Source organism: Corapipo altera, unplaced genomic scaffold (assembly GCF_003945725.1).
Source record: "Corapipo altera isolate COAL_440 unplaced genomic scaffold, ASM394572v1 51, whole genome shotgun sequence".
Lineage (NCBI taxonomy): Eukaryota > Metazoa > Chordata > Aves > Passeriformes > Pipridae > Corapipo > Corapipo altera.
The window spans coordinates 1,878,784-1,905,022 of record NW_020884892.1 but is presented as its reverse complement, the minus strand read 5'-3'; the positions used below and the strand labels follow the sequence as shown (position 1 = coordinate 1,905,022).

The 26,239-nt window shown below is 38.8% G+C and overlaps 1 protein-coding gene across 3 annotated transcripts in view; it reads right to left on the bottom strand.

The window, feature by feature from the left end:
- Nucleotides 1–26,239, bottom strand: part of FAM135B (family with sequence similarity 135 member B) — a 199,576-nt gene that overhangs the window by 71,086 nt on the left and 102,251 nt on the right. For all 3 annotated transcript variants that reach the window (XM_027645656.1, XM_027645657.1, XM_027645658.1), the window contains one exon: nucleotides 5,461–5,600. In XM_027645656.1, the coding sequence (XP_027501457.1) occupies nucleotides 5,461–5,600 (140 nt within the window). The remainder of the gene's footprint in view (nucleotides 1–5,460; nucleotides 5,601–26,239) is intronic.

Sequence of the window (26,239 nt, the reverse complement as noted above, 5' to 3'; positions counted from 1 at the left end):
GTATTATAAATACAACTTATTTTTATCCCATTTTTGCCAAAAAAAGGTGAGGTGAGATGTTTGGGTTCTGTCTTCTGTTACTGGAAAGCAACAACCAGATGCACACAGTGAGCTGCTCCATCCTTAGGTACATGTTGGAGAAGGACAACTGATTTCTGTTTGTGCCTGTCTCTTCCTACTAACAGTAGAGAGAGCCTAGAGAAATACCTTGGTCTAGATACACTTGCATGTTAGATGGTTTAAATTAGGCAAGATTAATTGTACTCTTCAAAGCTGATCATCACCTTCTTAATAACAGATCACAGCAAAAATACACTGAAGGTATCATCAGAGGCATCTAGCCTGCCCTGACAGGAAGGATCCATAAAATACATAATATGAACTATGTTTAGCCGGGCTTTCCAAAGGTGAAACTGCATCTACAATGTGCCGATACCTGAATTGAGAGTCAGGGATTGATTGTGCTTTGACAAAATTATCAAAGATGTAAAACATAATCCCTTCTTCAGTAATGTGGTATTTCTTCCAGTATGGCCACAGGCATGGAGATGTGAGGAGACAGTTCCCACTTCTATTTACTGAAAATCTGCTTTCTCTTTTGTAATTGTCTCAAAACACCTGGAAATGTGCCTTTCATAAGAAAAAAAAAACAACTAAACATAAAACAACTAAAAATAAAAATAATAAAAAAAAAAGACTTTTTTCCTTTTTAATGACTTGTTGTCACTAAAAATCACAGTTGCTGGCAGTTGCCAAGAAAATAATCATTACTGAAGCTACAGTCTGAATTTAAACTAGGAGTTCAGTGTAGTGCTTCAGACAAAGCAAACCTCCTCCTCCAACAAAGGCGATGAAATTTTGGGTCTGTGCCTAATACTGCTGAGCACCTGCAACTGTCACTGAGATCTAAAACTGTGTTCAAAAACAAGTTCAATAGCTGGCGACACTCACTCAAAACACCTTGAGGCAACGAGCAGATGTCTGAGAGACTGAGAGATACTCATCACTGCATGGGGTCATGCAGTGAGCTGCATACATAGGGTATTTTTAATCCCAAAACTGTATTGGAATCAGACTGCTCAGAATACTGCAAAACCCCATAAAAAATCAATAACAGTTTTCACTACAGAAATGTTTTCCTTTTTATACTGGGGACGTAAATATTAAATGAAAATTGGACAGCTGCTCAAAAACTGATCTCTTTACAAAAAAATATCATTAAAAGACTTATGCATAGGTTGAGATACAACAGAATTAGAGTAATCATGTGACATGTTACTATACAGCTTTGATATTTGCTGGACTTTCCGCTGGTTTCCTTTTTTTGCACTTATTAGAGACATAAGTGCATAAGATCCTTTACACAGGAAAACAACAAAATGGCCTTTCCATAGCTCATATAGAAGGGGAACTGAAATTTCTATCATTCCTTGGTCTCCTGTATGGAATAATATTGTCCTTAAATGAAATATTCATTTCTTCTTTTAGCACTAATGGGACTATTATGGTTTTGTCCGTAGTTATCCTTTACAGACTGTAAAATTTTCCAAAAGTTTGATAGACTATCTATTTTGTTTTTTCTCCTGAAAAAAAGTTTTGAATTTTCACATCAAACTCCTTAAGAAATTAGCTTGAAAAACTTATCTGGAATATAATTAGTGTTTGACTGGTTAGGCTAACCAATGTCCTCCCAGATACTCTGTGAAGGGTCTTCCAGTGTTTTTTTATACAGTTTCTTGACCTTTTAGTTGTGTTAATGATGAAAATCACAACTTTTGAAAGAGAAAATAAAGATCAATCCCTGGAAGTGTTCAAGGCCAGGTTGTATGGGGCCCTGAGCAACCTGGTCTAGTGGAAGTTGTCCCTGCTCGTGGCAGTGTGTTGGAACTGGATGGTCTTTCAAATCCTTTCCAACCCAAACCATTCTGTGCTTCTATGATCTGTGTTTGTAGGAGTACATTCATACTAAACAACGAATATTTTTCTGTTCTGTAATATTCCATACACCCAAATTTCCACCTTGGGCCTCATAGCTTGTGCAAAACCACTCTATATTCATCTGAGCACACATAATTTTCCAGAAGGTGCTGCCAAAAGTTTGGACTGTTTGCTGACCTCTGCCTCTCTTGCCAAAGGACTGTACTTACAGAGAAATGTGTTTTAGTAAACACTGTTCAGAATCTGCAAAACAGAAATTATTTTCATGTGAAAAGTAAAATTATTTTATACAATAAAAAGTGTATACAAAACAAAGTACTCCAATTTCTGTTGAACTGGCCTGGAATCAAGTGCATCATTTCAGTTTTGCTTTCTAATTTTTCAGGTTTACATTTGCATCTTGGGCTTAGCTTTTAAGTTCTGTGATAATACTTATTATTGAAGCTTCCTGCATTCTTGTGATGTACCTCCCTGATATTTAAACATTTAGCCAAAGTGTCAGACTGAATGATCCGGATGTCCCAGCTCACTTAAATTTCTCTGGAAAGTACAAATCTAATACACTGTGATATCCTGGATTGTCTCACTCTGTCCTCCCCCTGCTACTAAATTGTCCCTGAACAGGACCAGCAAGTGAGGAGCCCGACAAGGTACCTGTTTCATTGCTTGATGAAAGAGGCAAAGCTTCTTCTCTAACAAGAATGAAAGCAAGAGTTTATGAAAATAAATTAGACTTCTTTGCAACAATAAAGGCTGCCTCAGCAATATTGTTTCCTGTGAATTCAAAAAGCTGCTGTATGCTGGGATAATATAGAAAAAGGCACCTAAAAAAACGGAGAGTTTTAAGGCACCATTTGTAAGGTGAAAGGTGTGGTCAGTGCCACTTCTTGGCAGATAATTGAGGTTTCTTCCATTCAGTGCCACACTAAAAAAAGATGTATTTACATATTGAAGCTTATCTAGGGTTCTTCTAGAGGATGGGGAGGGGGGAAAGAATTAAAAAAACCCAGTAGCAAATAATCTAATCTGGACATCCACATGGGTTTTGTCATTTAGGGGTGTTTTGTCTGAGCCTATCGCAGCAAACTATCTCATCAGCAAAACTACCCAAGCATCAAGAGAAGAAAGCACATTGCTCCCTTACTATGAACATATGAACTCAATACTTCCATTACCCAGACTAACTCTTTTGTCTACTTGTCATAACTTCCATTCACACTAAAAACATTGAACAGAACTTTCACCTTCAACCAAGAAAACTCACCATAGCACACAACTGGCACAAAAAAGGATTCACATCTGTTGTGTTTTAAATAAATTAAGAATTATGAACAGAGATAATATTTAAAACACTTTAAAAATCTCTGGGTGTCTTGCCAACACCAGATTGCAAGGATTTCAGCCAACACAGGAGATTACATGACAAAGGTGTAAAGCTGTCTCTGAATAGTTGTGGATATATTCGTCTTCTGAGCATGGTGTTCAGAAGAAGCATGGCACACTTCTGTCTCTCCCACATTTATATCAGATTTGTAGAGTTGTGCAGGACAAGACATCAAGGCTGAAAAAAGAGGTCTGGGAGCATTAAACACAGGTAAATTGTGCTAATCTACTCAATACACAAAAATTTTTACAGACGTCTATGTTTTGTATTTGATCCTTTAGAGTGTCTTCAGCAACTCATCTGGGACAACAGACCTGTTTATCCTCTTATTCTACATCAGTGAAAACCCAAAGCAACTTCATAATACAGAAAAATGGAGTTTGTGCAAAACCATTCTGTAAGTACAGAATTGGGCCTCTTGCCAAGAGGTCTCCTATGGAAAGTCAAGTGTCTGCATGGAGCACATCAAGAGTCAGAATGAGTTTTAGCTGTGGGCAGTCTTGTGGACTTTTATTTCTTTTGCATTTTGTGAGGTGCACAACTTTCCTGAATAATAATGCAAAAATCATCAGAAATCATTCGTGCTCAACACAATGGAAAGTGCTATAATTTGAAGGGAGAGATGTTTAATCAGAGATGTTCCACACGTGCAGGATAAAATTAATGTTTGACTAAGCATGTTGGGACATTTTCCTAACAAATATTGATAAACTTGCATTTAGTAATTTTTGATACAAGCACAAACCAACAATTCTAGGGAAGAATAAACTGAAGACACTATCTTAAAAAAAAAAAAATCAAACCAAAACCGCAAAAAGAAAGTGGGAGAGAAAAGGAAGCATGTTAAGCTTAAATTAGGTTCTCAAGCTGTTTTAATTTTGATCTGTATATAACACATATATATTGGTTGAAATAGGACAAAAGAGAAATATTAAATGTCTTCATGATCAAATAGAAAGTTATACAAGGAAAGACAGGTGAGTGTCTCTGGCCTCAAACTCAATACACAGCACATAATTCACACTGGCTGTGTAACTTATAGTACCTATTTTTGATGATATGCTGACTTTGCAAAGATACTGATGTGTCTCATCGTCATCACTTAGGGCGCTTATAAATGTCATGCACTTTCTGCCAGTCCTTGGGCTGGCAAAGCACAGCTATGACACTTTAGGGTAGACTCAAGTGCCATTCTACTATGACACTTTCTCCCCTTACTATTTAAGACTCCAGTTAAACAGTATTCTCCATTAACAAAGATTGCTCCTCTCTTGTAGCTCCTGGTAAGGAGCCACTGGAAGACATTTTCATAGCAGTAAGCCATAGGTGCTCTACAAGTTGGGTGGCTCAGATGCTGTACATCCCTTGTGTGGGTGCCCCTGCTGGCTGAAGGAGTAAATGGAAAATGGGGTGAAAGATCTCAGTATGGATCTATTCTAGCTGAGGTGCAACAGAAAGCAAAGAGGCTGTACATGGATTATAAGGAAGGGTAAGCTCGGCAGCACTTCCACACACTCCTGCAATCAGGAGCACTAAGGAGAAAGGTCGGGAGACCTCTGAGTGGTGGAAATGGACTGGGTAGCTGTAGCAAAAACCAGTGACAAGAGAGAGGAGGAGAAGATAGTGATAATGGAAGAAGAAGCTGGTCCTGGCAAGATGCAGCAAATGCACAGGTTTCTCAGGTGGGGTTGATCTACACAGCTATGTAAAGTGAGTGATCTAGTGCAAAAATTAACAAATTATGGTTGAGACATTTGAGTTTCTGATATACTAATTTACCAGAGTATGTCAACATCTTATTGCACTGAAAAGCCAAAGTGTAGCCTACTCTTTATAACAGGTTCGATGCAGGGGGTTTATAGTGTCAACATTTAAAAAAAAACAAATCACAACAGACACCCTCATCAAGACAGGTATTGATGGGTGCAGGACAGTCAGTCTCCTCCTAGGGCAGCTGATGGTATACCGGGCAGAAAAATTGTGCCTTTACCTCCACCAGCTACACTGCTGAGACCTCTGACAGCACATGGAACTCATGACAACTTCTTAAATGGAGTTACCTTTACAATGCAGACCTAAAGTTAGATTAGAGGAATCCCAGCCCGTCTGGTTTTCACATGCATCCTGAAACAACTCACCCTTTCGCCATCCAGAAGCAGGTGCACTCTGAAGTTCATTGATTCATTAAGAATGATCTCTTCATTTCTGTACAAAATCTGAAATATTCTGCTGTAAACGTTGTTTTCGTGAACACAGGCTGAGCAAAGGCTGGAATCACCTGCACAAAACACAGACAGATTCCTGGTGTGATTTCTGCAGGGAGATTACTTTTTCTCCTATGATTTCACTTGAGGATTATCTACATAGTACTTGTAATTAAACATAGCATTCTCAATAATTAATGATAGCAGAGCAGACTGTTATTGTGAGTTCCAGGTTCCCAAACATGATATTTAAAGAAAACTAATGTTAAACTCTAGGCAGGCTGAATTTCAAAATGAGAATAGCTGATCCTGTGACAGCACTTACCCTATTAACATTATTTCTAATAAAAGTTAAAGCTTTAAATGTATCCTAGAGAGGTCTGCTACCCAGTACCCTGAGGACTGTGGGAGTTCACCTGGGAAATTTCATCTTTTATCTGCAATGGGCATCTTTCAGAAGAGGGAGTGTTCTATAGAGGGCATTTTTGTCTCATCTCTGGTGCTCCCAGAAGTTACTACCTGGGAGCAGACCTTGAATGTAGAGATTAGAAGTGCAGAGGGATCTTAAGTTAAAATACAGAAACATAAAAAAGTAACCATTTTTCTAAGATACCTGTGTAATCCTTCAAGCCCTTGACACATGTGAGAAATGCCAATTTGGTCCATAAAACTGGGATAAATCTGAGGAACTCAAGAACCAAAACCCTAAGCTTTTCCACATCAAATTCAGCCAACAGCTTCATTTGTGTGATATATCACATCATCACCAATGAACATCACAAAAACTCAGGTGGGATTTATCCTCTCCAACTCTTAGGTGCCTCCAGTGTATGTATTTTGTTTCGGTTACAATCGAGCTTATGGAATTTAGGACATCATTAAAAAAAAATGTGCCTGCTTTATAGTGAGGCAAATTTTTGCTCCAAGTCCACCATTTGTTGAGTAATCTCTCTTTCACTGAGAGGAAAACAGTGTGACTTGCCTAATTGTACAAACCCACACTGGAGGCAACAACATGTTCTACAGCGAACACCTTCCAGAGGAGCCTGTAATGACTGTGTGAGTTTTTAATGAACAACTGGGCACCAGAGTTAGGTACTTTCAAGTTGTGCCTTGGCTGTTAATCAGAACCCTCTGCTAATTCTACTTTCGTAGCCCCAGAGCAACAACTTGTAGCAAAACTTACTCAGGGCTGGTTTTATCCCTTTCCAGCATTCAGTCCAGTAGGAATCTGAGCTATTGAAATATAGTCCTTCAGCAAATGGTATTTTGGAACTCTCCCAACGAGGTGTGCTTAAAACAGGTGTACCAGAACCAGTCATTCAGAAAGAGAGTCATAAAGAAAGCCAGAAGGCACATGCTTTTTAGAAAACACGGTTTTTCAGAAGGTAATTCTAAGAATTTGGAGTTCTGTAGAATTGTTTTGAGATCACGAGCTGTGTAAGACAAAAGCCCAGGTCAGAAAGTCTTAGGTTTGTCAAGAGTTTGTCAAGAGTTTCAAATCAGGACAGGTCTATTCTGCTCTGTCAAAGCTGCTTAGCTAAAGCTACTGAAGTTTTGCTTTTCAGTGCAACAATTGTACATAATTTGCAATCAGAGGTCAGTGTGTCAAGACTGAGGGAGAAGAAAAGATTTCTTGAGGTAAAGGTTGGTTAAGGGGAATAAAAATAAAAGAACAGAATGGACTTTAAAGCAAAACAAACAAACAAACAACAACAACAAATGTACTAAAGGTCCTGGTAGACAAGTGAATGGAGGTTTGTCATTATAATGATTAGTTTTGTGGTGCCAGTCTACTGGAACTGGAATAGCCTGGATAAAGAAATATCTTAAAAAAAAAAAAAATCAATCATATGGGGCAGAGTTGATTAAAGGTCAATAAGATCAATAAGACCAATAAACTTGAGTTAATTAATTAACAGAACCATAGTGCTGTCATCCAGACTACACTCAAATAATTTTCCTATTACTGACTTTCACTAAGCACACCCAGGAACAGCCCAAGTGTTTCATCCAATTATTGTCTTCCCATCATCCATCCTGCACAATAGTCATGCATAAAACCAGGCAGCCTAGAAAAATACATATTTATTTTCGTGTGCTACACCAGTTAGACTAAAATGCTTCAGCTTGATTAACTCTTCAAAAGCATACAGTCATATTTATTTTAATTAAACCTCATGACATTAGAGACACTGCAAAAATCATATTAGAGGTATAATGCATTCTTGTTCCTAGCTGGCAGACAAAGGAAACTTTATGTTATTTGATTTGGATATTGATATACTGGTACTCTTCTAGAATGGAAAGTTTAATCTCATTTTCTTTTCAAACACACTCCTGCACAGACCACTCCTCATGTGTAATTACTTTAGGAGCTAGATTTGCAAGGTGGCATAAGGAACCATTTCTCTTGTTGGAAAGGTCACAGTCAAAGACATGCTGCAATGTTTGGGATTGTCTCAAATCAGAGTGAATATGATATTACAGGGCCAAAAATCTCTCAGTTTTAAGCAGAGACCTACCTTTGCAGAGACCTGCAAATCTACAGCAACGAGTGACTGATCATCCCCTAAATGCAATCTACCCCTGCCTGAATAAATGGCCACAACCAGTTTCTTCCTTTCCTAGATTATGGCATAAAGCTGTAGTAGGGATTTCCTCAGAGGAGATCTTGGCAGCAGGAACACGACTACTAATGCTGACAGCAATGCAGGCATCCTGCCTCTCCAGGCAAAGGCGAACAACAACATCCTCACAGCCCTTCAGGCTGCAGCACAACTGGTGTATTCTGTGCTTTAAGGAACAGACAGGGACCAGGCTGTATTGCTCTACCTGTGCTTCTTGCACTAACTAGAAGAGGCACCTGCACCAACCATACTCTTTTTTACTCTAATTCATGAAAACATCATCATCCCGGTAACTTTTCCAAACTTTCCCTAGTTCCCAGGATACCTTCTGAAACTCATGTGTCTCTAAACCCCAGACTTGTCTGCTAACAGACAGTGGCAATAAACATGGCATTTGTCACAGCTGTCACTGTTTAGAGAGGGTTGATGGTAGAAGACACAGCAGACATGCCCCCGGGTTCAGGAGACGTGGCAGATGTATCCCAGTGCTCACACAAACATCTCTGCCCTTTGGCACAAAGCACAGGGTGGTATGGGAGAGAAGCTTGGAACCACATCCCTTTCTGGCATAACTTGGGCTATGCAAACAGCTCTGAGCAATGCCTGAGCTGCTCAGCAAGCACAGACAGTCCAAGGAACACAGACCGTCCAGTGTGTAGGAACTGCTGGGAGCTCTCACTTTCTGGTGAGAGCTGGAGCTAAGACTCTACTGACCTGCCTTTAGCTCTTTATTCCACAGTTTCAAAAGCTTGAGCTTTGGTGAACCCAAAAAGGAAAGTCTAATTTTGTGGTAATGAATTTTTGATCAGTAAATTTCCTTGTTAGGAGATTTATCTGTGACATGTGCAGTATTCCTTAAGCCAGAAGGAATCCTGCTTTCCTGTCTCCCCTTCCTAAGTGTCTATTCCATTTACTGCATATTGTCTTTGTGTTGAACAGGTCTTCAATTTATCTAGAAAGTGAAAGAGCTCTCAGACCCGTAAGAACTATAGCAAGCATGCAGAGGAGAGTTGTATTCCACACACATTCAATTAAGAGAATGAGAAAAGAATGTTTATGCATCTGTCTCTTACTGTTCTTTCCATGCCATCCCACCACCTCTTCTAGAAATTCCTTTACAGACTATTGAGTAATAGCAGTTTTAAAAAGGAAGGGGAAAAAGGCTCTTTGCAGTTGTGGACACTTTCCTACATAGGTTGCCTGTAAACTCAGTAAACATATTCTGCTTTTCCACTGTTTTCATATACAATTTTCTAGGCCTCCTCAGATACACTCTATTCTACCTAATCTTCCCATCTGGAAGTTTCTATAGATGGAGGTTTCTAAATATTATTGCAGCACATCATACAGAAATTACTCATCCCTTTAAAGATTCAGAGAGAGGCTATTAGATCCTAGAGGCCCCTGAAAACCTGTCCTCAGATAATCTTACAATAAGGCAACTGATGGATAGGTGACATGTAAGCAAAGTTGTTACTTATTTCCAACCAATTTATTGAGAATAAAGAGGATATTGTTCTGATGACCACTGTCGGGAGGAAGGCACTGAGGTGGATGGGGGGGGTGGATGTCTGTGGCAGGTGTGCAAAAGCCCCTAAAGAATGAAATTAATAGAATAGAATAGAATAGAATATAATAGAATAGAATAAAATAGAAAATAGAAAATAGAAAATAGAAAATAGAAAATAGAAAATAGAAAATAGAAAATAGAAAATAGAAAATAGAAAATAGAAAATAGAAAATAGAATAGAATGAAATAGGATAGGATAGGATAGGATAGGATAGGATAGGATAGGATAGGATAGGATAGGATAGGAAAGTTTTGCACAATGCCTCAGAGCATGTGAGAATTGCAATAGGAGAGTAGAAAAAAGAAAGCAATTGATGAGAAAATGTATTTTAACATCTTTAAGGAAAAGCACTAGAAGTGGAAGGACAACCCCAGGAACCTTAGCCTCATAGAGAGACATGTGACATCTGGTCAAACCCACTTAACCATAGCTTTAATGTTGGCAGGAGGTATAATTTGATAAAGTTGATAATGAAATCAACTTTAATTGACTATTCTGCTATTTCTGTTTTGAAGGAGTGTGATATGCTGGAACAACTTGCCTTTCTACTTGAAGGCCCCACTGCTACATAAACTGAAAGTGTTGCCTGGCCAGACAGGCAGCATCCCTCAACTATGACAGGGGCACAAGTTTTCCGGATTTTTAAAGGTTCTCACTTGTGTTACTTTCCCCAACAGAACCCTCATACCACTTCCATTCATGTGAGGAGAGGAAGACATTCCTAGGGAAAAGTAGTGGAAGATGTTGATAGTATTCTGCAGGTCAGAAGTGTTCCCCTGAACTTTCTAAGATACTAATATACACAACAAGCAGATTAGCACACCTAATCCCAAACTCCAATGGTCAATTATCCCAACTGTCCTCTCCACACAATGCAATGTCTTCATTTATCAACTCTGAGTTTTTATAGCATCCTTTCTCTGCTTTCATCATGGCTAACTTTCCTTTAACAGTCCTTTATTTGAACCCTCCTTCACCCACTTTTTTTTTACCTTCTATAAAAATGGTTTAAGAAGTTTCATGATTCTTCTATGTCAATAACTTTTCCACAGAGCAAACAAACAATGAACTCACCTTGGCAGAATCAACAGACAACGGCACACACACATCTCAACCTCTGATTTCTGCAAGGACAGACTCTGAAATGGCAAAGTCTTGGTATAGCTTGATGATGAATGATTTCCCCAGAGCCACCTAAGTCACATGAACCCTTGCTGTTTGCAAAGCAATAGTATTGGCTGACTCTTATGGCCTATGCATTCTCTTTGGCATGTAAGTGATTAGAATGCTCTCATCTCGCCAGATAGATTCTTTCCATAATTAAATTTTTGATTGTGCTTCCTCATGCTGTCTCTAACTGCCAAAGAAAACTGGAATAAATGTTAACCAACAACCTTTCTGAGCATCCTGGTCTGCAAACCCAGATTTACCCAACAGTATTAACCTTTGAAAAATGCTGAAGGCTTGTTCATATTTATTTTTTCAGGACTTTAAAACATGTAATTGCACAGATTATAACTCAGATGTCTTTCATGAGGTAATGTTCCTGTGACAGGAAGGTACGTCAAAACCATGAGTGAAAGGCAGTGTTTTGGAGAGTTTCTGAAGAAAAGTAAAAAGTTAGAAAGGAAGAGGGTTAGAAAAGGAAAGTTAGAAATTCTTTGTTACATTACTTTGCATTACTTTTCCAGTACCAACAGGTACTGGAATCATGAACAAAGCCTTGGAATTAGGTCCTTGGTTTATTTTAAAATTTACTATTTTGCTAAGAATAACTTTCAGTAATGGTAGATTTCTCTACACAACAAGGACCATGAGATCTCAATGAAATGTGAAAAACTGTGTTCTCCAGAGGAAACACATTAAAACCTCTTGCACGGCAAGTTTTCCTCCTATATAACTTTTCTTTTAGACTTGTAGTATTTGGCTACACAATGCTGAGAATTGCAGGGGAAAACCACATACTTATACCCCTCAGTTGCCTTTACTTTTAGTATGCTTCAGCTTCTGGATTTTACAGAGACAGGACTGACCCTGTTTCACAGCCCATAGAAGTAAGATCATTTACTACTTTTTCAATGTAAGGCAGGAGGAAATGTGACAACTCATTACAGTCCTTACAGTGCTGCCAGAGACATTACATTGCTTCCTATCCCAAATGCAAGGTAAAGAATAAAGAAAGTAATATATATTTTTTATTATTATTCTAAATATAAAATTACAGCTCCAGGCCTTTTAGAAGGATGACTTCAGGTTTATATCTGCCTTCTCTAGAATTATCTGTCTACAGTTTCTTAAGCACTGTGTGAGAGGGTTAAAATGAACAGATAGTGCTTACACAGTCAGGAAAAAATCCATATGGAAAACAGATCTAACTTCAGATCTAGCCTCTTTAATGCCTTTATCTCTAAAGCACTGGAAATTAGATAATTACTCAAATGCTGGCAACTTCTTGAATCTCCCTTGCTGTCTGGGAAAAGCAGTATTATTATCCTGCTATTCAGATAAATGGAAAAGCAGGATACTTCTAAGTTTTGCTTTAATGAAAGAGATACTCTTCAATAAGGTAGGGAAATCAAGATACTGCAGCTGTACTACAGTTTTACTGTAAATATTTCTTTATAAATAACAATGCACACTTAAACATCTGTATTCAGCCTAACTCATGGCCACAAGAAGCATATCATAATCTCTATATTTATGTTGCCATACAAGAAAATCTCAGAGACATATGACACCTTTAAAGGCAGATGGGTTCGTTCTCCCAGGTCACTCGTGCGCAGACGGATGGAGGGCACTGCAAGGCACTCACTTGGGAACAAGCTGGGAACGTTTTGAAACTTTCCTACCCACAAGCCTTATGCTACCACCCACACGGACATGTTGTGTCAGCAGTTCATGTGATCTTTCTTAATATGTCTCAGTGGAAAGTCAACTGTTGGTAAATCACAGCAGGAGGCAGTTTAAACTGAGCTGGATGTCCCTGCCCTGAAGAGAGCTGGAAGAAATCACACCATTTATGGAACAGAAGTGAACAGAGAGGGTGACAATAAATGGGTGGAGATAGTATTGTAAAGTCATCACAGAATCACAGAATGGTTTGTGTTGGAAGAGACCTTAAAAATTCTCTAGTTCTAATTGCCTGCCAAGCCTCATCCAAACTGACCTTGAACACTTTCAGGGATGGGGAATCCACACTTTCTCTTGGCTACCTGTGCCAGTGCCTCATCACCCTCTGAATAAAGTATTTCTTCCTAACACCTAAACTAAAGCTCTCCTCCTTTAGATTACAACTTTTCCATATTTTCTATCCCTATCTGACTGTGTACAAGGTCACTCTTCCTCTTTTTTAAATATTCGAAGGCCATTATGAGTTCTCTCCAAAGCATCCAAAATCTCAGCCTGGACTAGCTGTAGCCCACCTACCTGTAATCTGAGTGATCTCTGCAGCACCCATCGTCCTGAGTGGTACATAACTCAAACCTATCTAGTGGATGGTTATCTCCCTCATCCATCCTGACCCATGCTGACCTGTTCCTTGGTCTTTAGCATCTGAAATTCCCGCTAGTCTCACAAAGAGAGCTGTTTCTTGTTCACAGTCCCCACAAAAAAGGCACATATTTTCTAATTCTAAGTTTCCTTGACATCTCAATTTTTCTGTTGTTGTCAAAATTCTTAAACACTTGCAGGCCATACCAATTTTGGTATTTTTTAGAGAAATTAAAGCATGTAAGCATTCCTCGTATGAAGAGGATGCCATCTTGCTAGAACCTAAGCAAGCACTGTGCTGCAAAATATAAGCAAAGAAGATCAGAAAACCTTGTGCTGTCCTGTTTATCTAACTTACTTTTTTTTTTCTTTACCATCTGTTGGAGCCATATGCTTTCTTAAATAAGAGCTAATTATAGGTCTCCAACACAACTAATCAAACAGTGGTAACTGTTGTGAACTTCAGCTGGAAATTTCATTTCTTCTTTATAAAAATTCCTCCAAATCGGGTACTAAGAGGGTTGCCTTTCTTTGGTTTTCTGGACTTGGGTACACGGTAGTTACAGTTACACGTTATGTCTTTGTTAACACATGGAAGAAATTTATAATAAACTGGAGAAATAGTAAGAGACAAAGTACAGTGACCAACAAGCACATTAGAAGTAGTGACTCTGGGACAAGAAGTGTCTGTCTCTGATAAATACCCACTGACATGTACTGTAGCAGTGCTCTTGATATTTTGACTTTTCCTTCACTGCTCCTGTGTTGCTGTACTGAGCAAAAGAGAGGAAAGAAACAACCCCATCACAAAATAACCTGGCTTTTAGCACTGAAGAACTGGAGCAAAGGATCCAACACTAAAATGAAATTTTGGAAGAGAGATTCCAGCCTATTTAGAGAACAATATATCTCCAATGAGTTCAAAAAAGACAAGATATCTCTTGTCCAGCGGGTATTTGTATAAATGTCTATTTGTATAAATGACAATTTGCACTATTCAGGCAAATGTTTTATAGCTGCCTCCAGTGTCAATGTCATTCTGCACTGTTGTGTAATGTGAAAAGAATGAAGGATATAAATTAATCCAGTCCTAAATATGGCAAATGAAGAGTCAAAGTGCCTTTTTAAAAACCTCAAACACTAAATAGCTCTTTCAGCGTCACAAGACTGGTAATTTTAGACTGTTGTGTTGACCTTCCAGGAGTTTAGAACTATTCTAGTAAAAATTAAGATTAAAATAAATAAACAAACAAACTAATTAATTAATTAATTAATGGGGAAATAAAATAATATGTTTTAAATTAATTCCTTCCACCCATTAGGCAGGTAGCTATTTCCCATTATAACCACAAACACTTCTTTGTGTAAATGAGTGGTGCACACAGAGGAAAGAAATCACATCCAGGATTTCATTTCAACTTGTCTATTCCTCTGTTACCAATGGTAAGATTTTGTGACCAATACATCTGTTCTAGAGCAAGCAGCAGTCACAAGTATAGAGGCCATGTTGATGAGAACACAGCTGTGATGGGCAGAGCACGTCTCCAGGATGAAGGACCACCACCTCCCTAAGATCCTGCTCTATGGTGAACTTGCCACTGGCTGCCGCAAGAGAGGAGCCCCAAAGAAAAGATACAAGGACTCCCTGAAACAACATCTCAGCCTTGGCCATATTGATCACCATAACTGGTCTACTCTGGCCTCCAATCGGGAGGCCTGGAGACAAACCATCTATAACACAGCTGTCTCCTTTGAGAACACACGCAGGATCACTCTCGAGGAGAAAAGACAATGCAGAAAGAACTGTATCTTGCAGAATACACCATTTAAGAGTCTTTCTGCTGTGCCTTTTGCAATCGGATATGTCTGTCTCGTATTGGCCTCATAAGCCACCAGTGTGCCTGTAACAAATGTGGATAGAGCCTTCCCAAATCTTCGTTTGCAAAGCCTAGCCATGAGTTGAGTTGAGAATGGGAAGATTCTCTTCCACTTTTCTCACCCCTGTTTACATGACACTTTGGAGCTGGAGCACCACAAATGTTTAGAGGTCCAAATATGTAAGAGCTGAAATATATATAAAAATGTGACTATCTGTACTTTTAAAGACACTTTAAGCATGGATGTTACATTAGGAGTCACTGATTATTCCCTCAGTGTCTCACAGCATATCTGACATCATCTCATCAACACAACAGCTACTGAATCAGAAAGAAAAGTCCTGAGTTAAAATCCTAGACCTTAAATCAAACTGGAAATTAAAGTTTTCCCTGATGGGTCTGTAACATTTTCAAGTCCTCTATCAGTGGTATAGAATAGCAACTAAATGTTCCTCTAATGTACTTTTCAATGTCTGCTGTGTTCAAGAAGTTGATGAATGGAGGTTGTACATTACCAAACTTTTATCTTCAGCATTATGGCCAGTTGCACTTTACTCAGAGGGTAAAATACTGTGAATTAAATATGTAAAACATTTTGTGACAGTGTAATAAAAAAATCTGTCAATAAATCTAATTTGATAGAAATAGGATGTAGTCTGTAAGATCCCATTCTAAAATAAAAAGTCTGAAGATTCAGAGTAAAGAACTTCAGATTTCCACTGAAAGAATCCTCCACTGCTGGTGGTTAGTGTTTCCTGAAAAGCCAAGCGAGTTATCCAAGTATTTAAATACAGGTTTCTGAACCCCACTCTCCCCACTCTGGATCACAAAAGTAACTACACAGAAAAGGCTTCGAGGTCCTACAGATTTTTATCTCTTTGTTTACAATACCAGTAAGGAGGTATTTCATTTCCTTTCTATGGTTAATCTCCAGAGAGACACAAGAAACCTGTTAGCTGTAGCTGCTGCAGCTGAGCGTCTTTCATTCTACAGGTTGCAGGTTCAATGTATATTGTGATGTTCAAGGTGGGTTTGTCACATTCACATCTTCAAAGTGATCCCTCAGCATTATGTTCTTCCTCCACATTCAGCTGGACCTGATCAGATTCCTTGCTCATTCATGAGAGACCTGATCCTAATGCCCAGGTGGTCTCTGATTCTGACACTAGATTTGGTATTCACATAAAATGGGAGAAAGGGTAGAAACACATTCAGCTCCTTACCTGCCCATAAAAGGGTGGAAGAACTCTACGGATTCCCACAGCAAGATAATGCACAATAAATTAGATGTTCCTCATCTGACCCAAATTTTTTCCATAAATTACTATACAATCTTTGTTCTGGAGGCATTTCACATGTACAGCTCTGTTTTCTCAAGGCAAAGAAATACAAACCAGCCTCCAGAAAGGCAGCCAATGTGATGGAGGACTGGCAGAATCAGACCACAGTTATGTCAAGGCCTCATGTTTTTGACACAAATGTCATTGTGACTCCTGAAGCAGATAGGTGCCACGTAGATACTCAAGCAAAACTGTACAAACACAATTTTATCTGCTTATTAAAGAAGCTAAAGGAATAAAATATTATCCTAAATATTAACACACATGCCCACACAAAAAAATTGCAGTTCCTTTTGCTGAGAAAGAGTTTCTGTTAAAAATAAAACCAGTATCATTATGAAGATCATGATCATGGCTAGGCTTGGCGAATGAAGATTTGGGGAAGCTTCCAAATAATTAAACTATATTGCTAATCTGCCACAGGAACTGTTTCCGTAAGCCATAAGCTTAATTGAAACCCAAAATGTTTTTTCTGTATGTTTTGTATCCTTTAAATATTCCTTTGAGCAGATATTTTTAAACTTCCCATCCAGCTGAGACATGAGATTTTTCCTTTCCTAGGTCAGCCAACTCTTGCCTGATTAGTGATTTAATTGCTGAACTGTCTATACAGCTCAACATAAAAATACAATAGAGTTTTTTTCTTATTTATTTGCTTCTCCAATTAGATTCCATCAACCTCTGCCACTGCATCAGGTTTTTGGTTTTTTTTTTGTTGGTTTTTTTTTTTGTTTTTTTTTTTTGTTTTTTTTTACTTTTTAGTTATGCACATTGTTTCAATTGAATTCCTCTGGCTTCATTTGGATCACACGTGCACGTAAATCAGCAAGAGACTGATCTTTCTTTGTCAAGGCACGTCAGGCACAAGCCATTTGGCTTTCTGTCTGGGTTTTCATTAGGCTGTATTAATGTTCTCTCTGCCTGCAATGTGCCAAGAGTATCATTAGCTGTTCTCTTTCTTTGGACTGTTGTCATGTAAGGCTATTCATCGCCTTCAGTCTAAGCTAAGGGTCACTCAAGAAAAGGATCTGTTGTCACTTTCTTAACAGCCTGTCTTTTTATTTGGCATAGACTTTGTATACATATCATGGTCCTGCAGTAAGATCTTAAATGGACTAAGCAATATAAAACCAAGGGCTTTGAATCTAATCCCACCCGCAGCAAAACTTCATATAAGACTTTGAAACTGAAAGAGGCTAAATCGTATTGATTGAAAAAAATTCTTAAGAAACTCTTTGCACTCAAAATTTGAATGCCTTTACCTCTCCAAGTAAAATAAAGGTGTCAAAAAAAATCTTATTGCCACCACACTATAGAGAGTAAGCTTGCACAAAGTTATGGTTGACTGTCCAAGATAATTCTGAAAATCTGTGGTAAAGCTGGGATGGAACACACAGAACCACAGAATGGTTTGGGTTGGAAGAAACCTTAAAGATGATCTGATTCCAACCTTCCTGTCATGGGCAGGGACACCTTCCGCTAGACAAGGTTGCTCAGAGCTCAATCCAATCTGGCCTTGAACACTTCCAGGGATGAGGCATCCAGAGCTTCTATATGCAAAGAACTCACATATAGTGTGAAGAAAATCCTGTATTTACTACCAATCAGACACACTCACTGCCACTGTATTAAACAACATATTGCATGGGTATGTGGCTCCACTAAGAGTATCCAGCACCAAGAGATCTGGATTCCTGTGCTATCACTATCCTTTTGAGAGGCGTGAAGCAAGTCACGAGGCAAATCTCTACCTCATTTTCCCACTTATTAATTTCTCTTTCACCTTGTCTCTCGTTTAACCAGTCTGCCATTGGAGCACTGAATCTCACTACAATACTCACCACACTGCTCTCAGCTGTTATTCTAATTTGGCTGAGAAATGCTGCTGAGCCTGGGATGTGAGCCCCTAACGGCTTCCACAATGGATAAATTGTGAAGTTATTTCCTTAGATATTTTTTGCCTAGTGACATAAGTTTTTCTAAAGACTTAATAAAATATTGTCTTTTTTTTTTGTCCTTTGAACTTAATGATCAACATTCCTAATAATTTCCTGAGTAACATATCCCAAGTGAGATTGGAGACAAATACACCTTCCTCATGTAAGCTGACAATATTCAGGACATAAGATTTGTAAGGTTTGAATTGAAGTTCATTTCCTGAAGGTATTATAACTTCTTACAAGGTTCACAGAAAATGACAGATGGGACCTGTGTTGCAACTGTTTACAGCTCCCTTCTTAGCTTTAAAACTCTTTCCAAATTAATAATAAAATGAATACTATATATTCAAATGGCATAACTTCAGGGGAAAAATAATCCTTTCCGATGCTATATTTAAATTAAGAGAATTCAGGGGTAGGAAAGTCTGAGAGAACAAATATTTGAGATCCCCATTAGAAAATATTTACACAATCACAGGATCACAGAATTGTTAGGGTTGGAATGGACCTCTGGAGATCATCTAGTCCAACACTCCTGTCAAGGCATGGTCACCCAGAGCAGGTGACACAGGAACACGTCCAGGTGGGTTTGGAATGTCTCTAGAGAGGGATACTCCATGCTCTTCCTGAGTAGCCTGTTCCATTGCTTTTCCACCCTCAATGTAAAGAAGTTCCTCCTCATACTGAGGTAGAACTTCCTGTCTTTTAGTTTATGGCCATTGCTCCTTGTCTTGTCACTGGGCACCACTGAAGAGTCTGGTACCATCCTCTTGACACCTGCCTTTGAGATATTTATAGGTATTGATGAGATTCCCCCCTCAATCTTCTCTAGAATAAAAAAGGTCTCACAGTCTCTCCTCATAAGAGAGATGCTCCAGTCCCTTAATCATCTTTGTGGCCTCTACTGGACCCTCTCCAGTAGGTCTTTGTCTCCCTTCAACTGTGGAGACCAGAACTGAATGCAAGACTCCAGATGTGGCTTCACGAGGGCCCAAGTAGAGGGGGAGGATCATCTTCCTCTATCTGCTTCCCACACTTTTCCCAGTGTCCTCCTGGTACCAAGGACACACTACTGCTTCAATATTGCACTGGAGTAATCAGTAAAGTATCTATAAAGCAGGTTAAGCTTCAAACTAGTAGAAATAATGTCTCTTCTCTTTTCAATACTTTAACAATACTTTCAATTACTTTTACAAATGCTGGAAACCAAAATGTTGTTTTCCATTACCCAGGGAATAGTGATTTAGGTTAAGTTTCTTCTACAGATATTAAGAAGCAGAAAAAAATTATAGTGCATTTTGCATAAGGCTTTTTCACATGCTCATGTCCTTGCAAGGATGGCTGTCCTTCAAAACGAGAGCTATGGGAAATCATGTAAGAGCCCACGGATATGAATCACAAGAAAAAGACTAAGAGTTAGCTTATTCTTATTCAAAATTAATAAGGGGAATTTAAAGACTTGATAGGAACTTTTCACACTGGTGAAAAAAATAATTAAAATATGGGGAAATTGGAAAGCATCCAAAATATACATTTTAGAAACTACAGCTGACATTCAATAGTTATCTATCACATTGTTCTTTCTATGTTAATACTCCTATTCTGTGCACTGAAGTCAGGTACTTGCCCCTGGCACAGCCTACCACAGTCTATATTTTAAACAATAATTCTATCTGGACAGCCAGAGTTGAGTAAGTAAACAGCCGTAGAGGTTTGCCAGGTTAATCAAAAACAGTAGATGCAATTTTTGCAGACAGTTCTTCAAGAATTTCCATTACATTGACTCTCTCTCCATTTGTGAGCCAGACCTGTAGCAATGGTCAGAGCTGGAAGGTGACAGAGGGATCTATTCTGAAACCATTTAACAAGATAAGCTTGAAATATGAGATGTTCCCAGTCAGATAGGTCTCTAACCAGTGTTTTGGGAAGAGTTTGTGCTCGTCCTTTATTTATTAAAAAAAGTACAGCTGGGGGACAAAATAAAACCATGGTACCAAATGCTAATCCTGCTATAGTAACCTCAGCACTGAACTTGAAACTAGAAACTTCTGTGCCAGCTTTATCAGACACTTGATCTGGGGTACTGAGTAAATTACATGTGACTGGATTAAAGTTCTGCATTCGTGTTCCTAAACCTGGATCATAAATACACACACTCAGTCCTGTTCTATACCCAAATCTGGGCAAGGTTTTCTTGTTCTCTGAAACATTATGCAGGTAACAGACATTTCTGGAGTAAAAGATGGTTGTTAGAAGCTTGGGAAATTTGGAAAAGTGGTCAGTTCAGTAAAATAGCACCAAAATTTTTTAAAAATAATTAGGCTCTTTGTTTCTTTGAAAAACATTCTTCCTCTGTTTTTGCTTACTTGCAGCTGAAGTTTGGCAAAAGATAAAGGCAAGAAGGTTCTTTCCAGAACTGAATCCTGCAGAAACTGTGTCTAAATCAGCCAGAGTTAGGACTGAGCAGCTGACTGAATCCTAATTTCTACAACCAGATGAATAATTTAAAGCACACTAACATCAACACCTGGTAAATGTTTATTTAATCTTGTTTCCTTTTTCTTAATTTCTGCATTTCTCTGGATGAAACTACTCAAATTCAACCGGTTTTCCTTCATTTTTTTAATACAGACTTTGATATCTTTTTGAGAAAATGCTTTGTCAGGAAAGAAATGTAAGTGCACCATTTTCAACAAAATTTCATGTAAAGCTGGGTCAGCACCTCTGAAGAGAGCTTATGTTGGAACAGCAGCTCTTCCTTCAGTGCAGCTGTGCTTTTTCTGCTTGAGAACATTGTGGAATCATTTGCCATTGGGTCATTTCTGGGGACTCTCAAAAGATGTGCAAAAGAGATTGGTTTCAACTCGAGCCTGATGGTTGAAAAAAACCCAAAAGCTCCATACTGGAATGCTTTCGTTTCCTTCCTGCTACAATTAACTAAGATGTTTTGTAATGCTGAGCTCTTCCAAGCCAAGAATGGCTTTTCCCTTCATGCAGTGGTTGTAAACTAAGGTCTACCTTGCACTCAGATGGTCTCAAAACTTGCAACAACAAGGAGCTCCTGATCATCCAGCAAAAAAAAAGAAGAGAGACTTTGATCAACTCATCCAGGCACAGCTGTCACTCATCCTTTAGGTTTTCACTAAACTCCACCTTTTGACCTTTAAAATCAAGGATACTGCTAAGGTCCCATAGGCCTGTGCTGAACTATCTCGGCAGATGGAAGTGATATGAAAATCAGATGCCTCCAATGTGAGGTTTGGATCAGTGGACTATAAAGTATGTGAGCCTTATGACTAATCTCCATGGAGGTATTGCTCCTTTTTGAATTCTTTTAGGAAAATAGAATGGAATTTGATAATTTCTTGTTTGTACAAAAGCACCACCAACCTACTGTTTACCCTTCCTCTGGTGTTGGATCAGCCATTAGAATCAAGAAGTATAAGTGAATGAAAACAAACTTCTGTGCAGGAATAGGCTGGCTACCTCAGGTGTCTACATCCCCCCTTATCCCCAGGCTGCTGATAGACTTAAAGTCTTGAAGAAGAAGGAGAAGGTTTCGTCTTTTTTATCCATCACAACTCAGACTACAAAGCATATATTTAATCTATAGTGATTACTCTGAATGAAATAGAAGTACCTCTTCCCATTCTTCCCCCCAGTCTGTGTTCACCCTCTCGTTTTGCTGTGAGTACAGTTGTCAGGCTTTTGTTTGCAATCACCAGGCAAGTAACCTCACAGAAACAAGTAAACACTCAATTCAGTTCAATTACCTTGAGTTTTCATTAATTGGCTGGCTAAAGTGAAATACTTCTAAAACCACCCACAACCTGCAACTGAACATTAATGCAGGGAGCACTCTCTCTGCTGAAGATGTTTGTCACTAATGAGCCTCAGACTTCTTGCATAAGCCAATTTCACATTCCACATAGCAATTATGTAAATGAAAGTGAAGTTCTTGATAACCTTCATCGGTTCCACTTGTCTCACAATTAAAGAAAGGAAAAGCCTTAAAAAAATTCATTTCAGTTTGAGGAAAGAACTGGCTACCCAGAGAGCAGAAAGCAGAAGCCAGATCTCACAGTTCAGCAACAGTATGGACTCCCTGTTCTCTTTCTCTCTCCCTGGTATTATAGCAACCTCTATTACTAGAAATCAAAAACCAAAACAATCTGCAGTTTAATTTGGTTTCATTAAATCTTAAAACCCAATTCATCAGTAAAAAATAAAACCCTATATTACTCCAACCATCCTACTACAATCCACAAATAAAATTAATTCATTATAGAAGTCTAAACCTCTGCTTTTGCTCCCTGTGTGCAACACTACTACGAAAGTACACAGTATTTCCTTGTATCCTGTTAGAGATCCTTTGTAGTCTTTTCTAATCTAAGCTTGAGACTCTGAGCTCTGGTGAGTGTATTTTCAATCAAATATTATTATGTCTAGTAACACGGAAATCCTTATTGTGTTATTTGTGCCAGAGATTTTTCATCTCCCACAAATATAATCCCTACTTTATTAGTGGTTGAAAGAGTTATTACACTACTTCCCACTACCTAAGAGAGAGGGAATTAACCCTTGACATTTCTGAGAAAGTCACATGGTGAAAACTCAAATCCTGACTTCCACACACTTCTTAGAACAGAGCCTACTGGTGAGGTTCCCCAGATTCATCTCAGTATCTGTATAGCCTCTTGGTTGCACCAACTAGCCTTGAATAAAACTTTTAGGGTGGTATTTTTCATATCTCATTTTAGTCACAGAAAAGGCAGGCAAGTAATTTGATTTTTTGTTTTTATATCAGTGGTAAGAAATCAAGACCTAATAGCAGGAAGTCGCTGTAACCTAAAATTCATCCTTCAGACATGTGGAATGAAGTTCTCCCAGTGTTACTTACGGGGGAAACTTCCTCTATAACCTTAGACTACTCAATCTGTCTGTACTGCTAAGATCATGTGAGAAACGCCCATTCCTCCTCCTGAGATTGTGAGTTGAAGTCCACTGTTACGACAGGCAGACAGAGATGCAAGAGATGATTCAGAGCTATGAGAGACATGGCAGAAAATGTGCCTGCATATGCAAAACTCAAATCTAAAGCAAAGTGATATTCGCTTTTGTAAATGGTTCCTAGGTGAAATGTAAGATAACAGATAACAGATGGAGAGATATAAATAGACAAATCCAGGAAATTACGGGATGATATTAGTCACCATGACTGGAGCTACTCTCAGCGCAACAGTAGGCTGAACTTGCATGGTATCTTCATCTTCACCAATGCACCACTCCTGTAGGAAAACCTTATACCATTCAGGTAAAGAGCAGAGGTTCAGGGAGAACCTCACTCGGTATTTCCCATTATTTCCCTGGATAAAACTTGACCTCCAGTTAGACTGTTTTCCAGATCCTGAAGATGAGCTTGCAGACAAAACCACAACATTTTCAACCTATATCTGTGCAGGGCTTTGTGTGGGCGTCTTTTGGTGAAAGTTATGGGAAATAAACTTGGCGTGATACCAATGACTGCACAAGAGAGAATGGCGCAAATACTCCTAAGATAACAACCAGCAAAATTCTGTCAGAGTAAGAGGCAGGATGAGTAATGTGCAACATGCTGACAAAGAGACACAGTACAAACACACACTCTGAGGAGGTAAGTTAGTTCAGAGAAGGCGTTTATTAGGTCACAGAATGTACCAGGACAAAGCCAGGCTAAAGATCTTCAATATGTTTCTGTACTTGGCAGTATAGACATAAGCTCTTGTTTACCTCACAAGAGCTTGGCCTCAAAGCTGAGTTAACTCACAGCAGTGAGACATGCTGAGATGTGCAGATGGAAAGTGCTACACAGGAGTGGCAAGACCTAGTAACTGTTAATGAGGAAACATCAAAAATAATTAATGGATGTATCTGAGCTGTTTAAAATAAAACAGGGGTTTTTTTTCCCCCATTTTCATAGGTTTGCTCTGTTGCTTCTGAAGAGATAAATGTGCATCTTTCTCTATACCCATGACAGAAATTAAACTCAAGTTTCCCAGAAAGTTAAAGAACATTGCCCAGTAAACAGGAAGGTGTCATCTGCCTAAGAACAGCCCAAAGGTGAAAAAGGTATTAAAGAGAAAAACTCCACTGAAGCAATATCTGGCTGTATATATTATGCTACTCAGGTCCTGTGCAGAAGGGATGTAGCTAAACTGATGGGGGAACTGATTTTTGCTGTTTGAGATTTTAAACTCCTTTCCCCTGAACAGCCCTTAACTGCACACTCATCTCATCTGGTCTCTGTTTCCTATTCACAACAAACTGTGTGTCCAAGCTTTGATGAACACAGAGGGTCATGGAGCAAGTGGGGCAACGCAGTCTCCTGCCGTGGGGTGTCAGCCCGAGCTCCAAGGAAGCTCTGCATTCATCTATGCTCAGCATGTGACTCACCTTCTGGACCCGGATCCAGAGGTGTCCACCAGACGCTCTGAGAGGCATCTCCCATGTTGGAGCTCAGATGAAATAACAATAGCTTTAATGTGTATGTAAAAGAAGTAGTTTTATATTTTCCTTTCCACAGAACAAGAGAGCAGGTCCTAGACCCCTTCTCCACTCCCTTTCTGTGCCACCTACACTGGAGTGCTGAGAGCCAACACCTTCCACCACAGTAACCCTCATTTCTTGCTGTGAAGGACTATAGTATAATGACATTCCAGAGTCAGTGGCTGTATTCAGACAGTCAAAAGCAGAAATTGATGAAGATTTTCCAAAAGCATATTAGCAAGTTTTGACAGGTTAATGTGTAGAGATTTGGGGAGAAATATGTTCATGAGCAGAATTATTCTCCTAATTTTTGATGTGGTACAGCAGCTACAATGATGTTGCAGCATACTTCAGTTTAGGACATCAGCCATATTTAAAAACCTTCCACCTAGGAGCACAGTCAGTGGTTTTAATTACATTAATAGATTTCCAGATTACTGTTATTACTGCGACTCATTGCACAGTGCAGAGTGGAAGTAGTAGGTCAAACATTTCCCTTTTTGGATCCGTTGTATTACTCCCTAAAATGTGAACTGACCACAAAAAGTTTCAAGACCATAGATAATGATGTACTCTCCTACACTGTCACCTATCACAAAAAAATCAGAGCTCTTTATATTAAGCAATTGAGTTTCACAGTACCCTTATGATACAGCTACAATTAACCCCATGATATACACATGGGGAAACTAAAACAGAGGGAGGCTGATTGCTCAAGATCAGAGCTGGGAAAAAGAGCCCAGCAATCACAGGAATTAAGGACTAGTAAACCCTTCTGGGTCCTCAGCTCCTCCACAGACACACAGCTCAGTGCTACAAGACTCAGGGCTTTTTGTTTCTGTTAAGTTCTACCCTCAGGTTCTGCTTTTGGTATTCACTGGCTTGAGTGAGTCCATCGAACACAGGGTGTTGGACATATACCCTGGGTACTATCCATATGTGTCACGACCTCATTTTTTTGTGCTATTTAACCAAATGAAGTCTCAGTGACACAGGGATCTTCTCTACACTATATTTTTGATTGAGTTTCTTTTGTAAAAGCAAAAAAATGCTAAAATAATTCTTGGGAACCTAAGTATGAGTAGCATGACTGTTTCTTCTAACATAAGGAGAAAAATTTATTCTTACTCTTAAGGAGTTTATATTGTGTTTATATCATATATGATTTTTTCTAATTTACTTTTTGCTTTGTTTGTTTGTTGTTTTTTTTTTAATATCAGCTTTTAATACTAAGAGTTGGTGCCTGTTTGGTAATGTGCAATATCATTTCTTCAAGATGAAAAATCAGAAGATAGAGCACCATCCCTCACTTACATGTTTTTCTTCCAATGCAGCACTTTC